Consider the following 2,500-nt stretch of genomic DNA (forward strand, 5'->3'; position numbering starts at 1 on the left):
CTCCACTATCATATTATCTCATTCGTCTGTAATGTTTCATTCATCCTGTTTTGTTGAGAAAGGGAACCACTAAACGTCTATTTTATCTGTTTGAATTGAAACATATATTAAATTGAAGCTTACAATCAATTTCACATTGTTTTTTATTTCTTCGACCTTCGAGCTTCGAGCAGCACCATTTATATCTCTACAAACCGAATGCTAATGACCTATAGGGAATGAGATTAGCGGAAGAGTAGCGTCCCTTGATTGGACGTCACCTTACAGAGAGAACGTCAAAATGGTTTTTCGCATGCGTCTCTTTCTCGTCCCCTCTTTCGGTGAAGTGTCTTATGCCGCACAACCAACATGACCTTCTCTCTCTAATAACTTTTCCGCTCGTGACTTCCAATCAAGGGACGCTACTATTCCGCTAATCTCATTCCCTATTCCTCCTCCAGTTTCGTTGTTGTGGTACCAGCCTTACAGATGATGGCTACTTGGACTGGCAAGAGAACGTGTACTTTAATTGTTCGTCTCCCAGCGTCCACCGATGCTCCGTCCCCTTGTCGTGTTGTATATTTGAAAAGGTGAGTTTTAAATTTTTTAAAAACATAAAATAAAGTTGATATGAACATTTATATAGGGAATGAGATTAGCTGAAGAGTAGCGTCCCTTGATTGGACGTCACTCATAGTCTGTGACGTCACCGGCGGAAAAGTTATTAGAGAGAGAACGTCATGTTGGTTGTGCGCATGCGTCTCTCGTCCTCGCTTCCGCGCACAACCAGCATGACGTTCTCTCTCTAATAACTTTTTCCGCCGGTGACGTCACAGACTATGGGTGACGTCCAATCAAGGGACGCTGCTCTTCCGCTAATCTAATTCCCTATGGAGAATTTCCATGGATTTACCAAGCCCAATACATTTTCAATTTTTCATTTATTGCTTCAGCAAGCTATCTGAAACCATAATATTTCCATTTCATACAGTACTAGGTGGTGGTGGTGGTACTTGGTGTTGGTGGTGGTGGCATTGTTGTTGATGATGAAGATGATGAAAAGTAGACCTTCAGAGCCATTAGGCCCATAGAGCCGGAGTATATTCCGATTTCAATTGCTTGCTATCCTTTGGATAGGACGCTAGCCCTCTAGTTCTAACAGAACCAGCAACCCATTCACTGCTGAGTAAAGAGTTAGGGGGACTGGGATTGCGTAAGAAAATAAATCTCGACTTTACCCAGGATCGATGTTGGTCCCTTTGCGTGTGAATCGACTGCTCTACCAACTAAGCCATCGAGCCTGCCAGCCAGATGACGATATATGATGATGATGGCGCCAAATGCTGGGAGTTGTGGAGATTGTTGTCGTGCGGCTTTTGGTAGTGTGATATGACACTTGTTTAGACCGGCGAGTCCTGGGATCGAGTCCTTCTGTGAGCGGCACATAGTTAGTCCTTGGAAAAAAGGCTCTTTACTCACATCTTCATCTCATCATACTTAGGTGTAAAATGAGTACCTGGCCATTATCAGCGTTGTCTCTATCGAAAACAATAATAATGTCGTAAAATAGGATCAACTCCACGTGTTGCTGTTGTCCAGAAATCCCACATTTAGTGGATATTGTGCTATATGAATGCCCAAGTTTGATTTACGGAGGGGGGAGTGGGGGTGGGTAGTGGTTGTGTTGGTGATGATGGGGATGGTGATGATGGTAATGATGATATTGATGATGTTGATGACAATGACGACAATGATGATCATATTGATTACGACAACGAAGATAATGGTTATGACGATCATGATAATGATACCAGAACACGGAGAACTTTTCAATCGTGACTTTTACGTTGGGGAAATAATACCACTGTCTAGAACCCAGTCATCCATTCATGCTTACAGCAGAATTGACAAACAAACAAACAAACAAACACAAACCCTGGAATAATAATCAGCCTATAACAATACGTCAACAACAGCACTAAAATCCCCACGAGTACATTTGGCCAGTCAACACTCATCACAATAAGAACAATACGACAAAACCATGATCAGTGCGCAATGTCAATAGCCTACAGCCTATTCTGAAAAACACCATTTATAAAATTTGGCCAGAAAATTCGTCCTTCACATATGGATCGATTCAAGAATCACCCCATCTTGTCCAACATTCTTAAGCAAGGGATTTCCTCGAAGACTTTCCAGGGAGTTCCAGCCCTGAGAATTTTTGACAAGATGAGAGTCATTTTAAGGTTTGATAATTGAAGGACGAGTTTTTCGGCCATAATTTTAAAAACGTGTTTGTCCTTTTTTTTTAGCGCACGGCTGAATAAGACAATGGTGTTGAGTGCACAAAACGTCAATGATTACATACCAGCCATTGTGATGGATCACCAGGCGAAAACCAATTTGTATAGCTGATTATGATGCATGGAGCTGTGATCACTAGGAATTAATTACTCAACATTTAGTTATTATATGACTTACGGTAATCGCACAGTCAAAACAATGACAGAACACCTTT

At 41.6% G+C, this 2,500-nt stretch overlaps 1 protein-coding gene across 2 annotated transcripts in view; it reads left to right on the plus strand.

The window, feature by feature from the left end:
* Nucleotides 1–2,500, plus strand: part of LOC144966063 (uncharacterized) — a 29,065-nt gene that overhangs the window by 22,199 nt on the left and 4,366 nt on the right. For both annotated transcript variants that reach the window (XM_078902104.1, XM_078902103.1), the window contains exon 5: nt 441–569. In XM_078902104.1, the coding sequence (XP_078758230.1) occupies nt 441–569 (129 nt within the window). The remainder of the gene's footprint in view (nt 1–440; nt 570–2,500) is intronic.

This window comes from Berghia stephanieae, chromosome 2 (genome assembly GCF_034508935.2).
Source record: "Berghia stephanieae isolate SIO BIC M18660-M18661 chromosome 2, UCSD_Bste_1.3, whole genome shotgun sequence".
Classification (NCBI taxonomy): domain Eukaryota; kingdom Metazoa; phylum Mollusca; class Gastropoda; order Nudibranchia; family Aeolidiidae; genus Berghia; species Berghia stephanieae.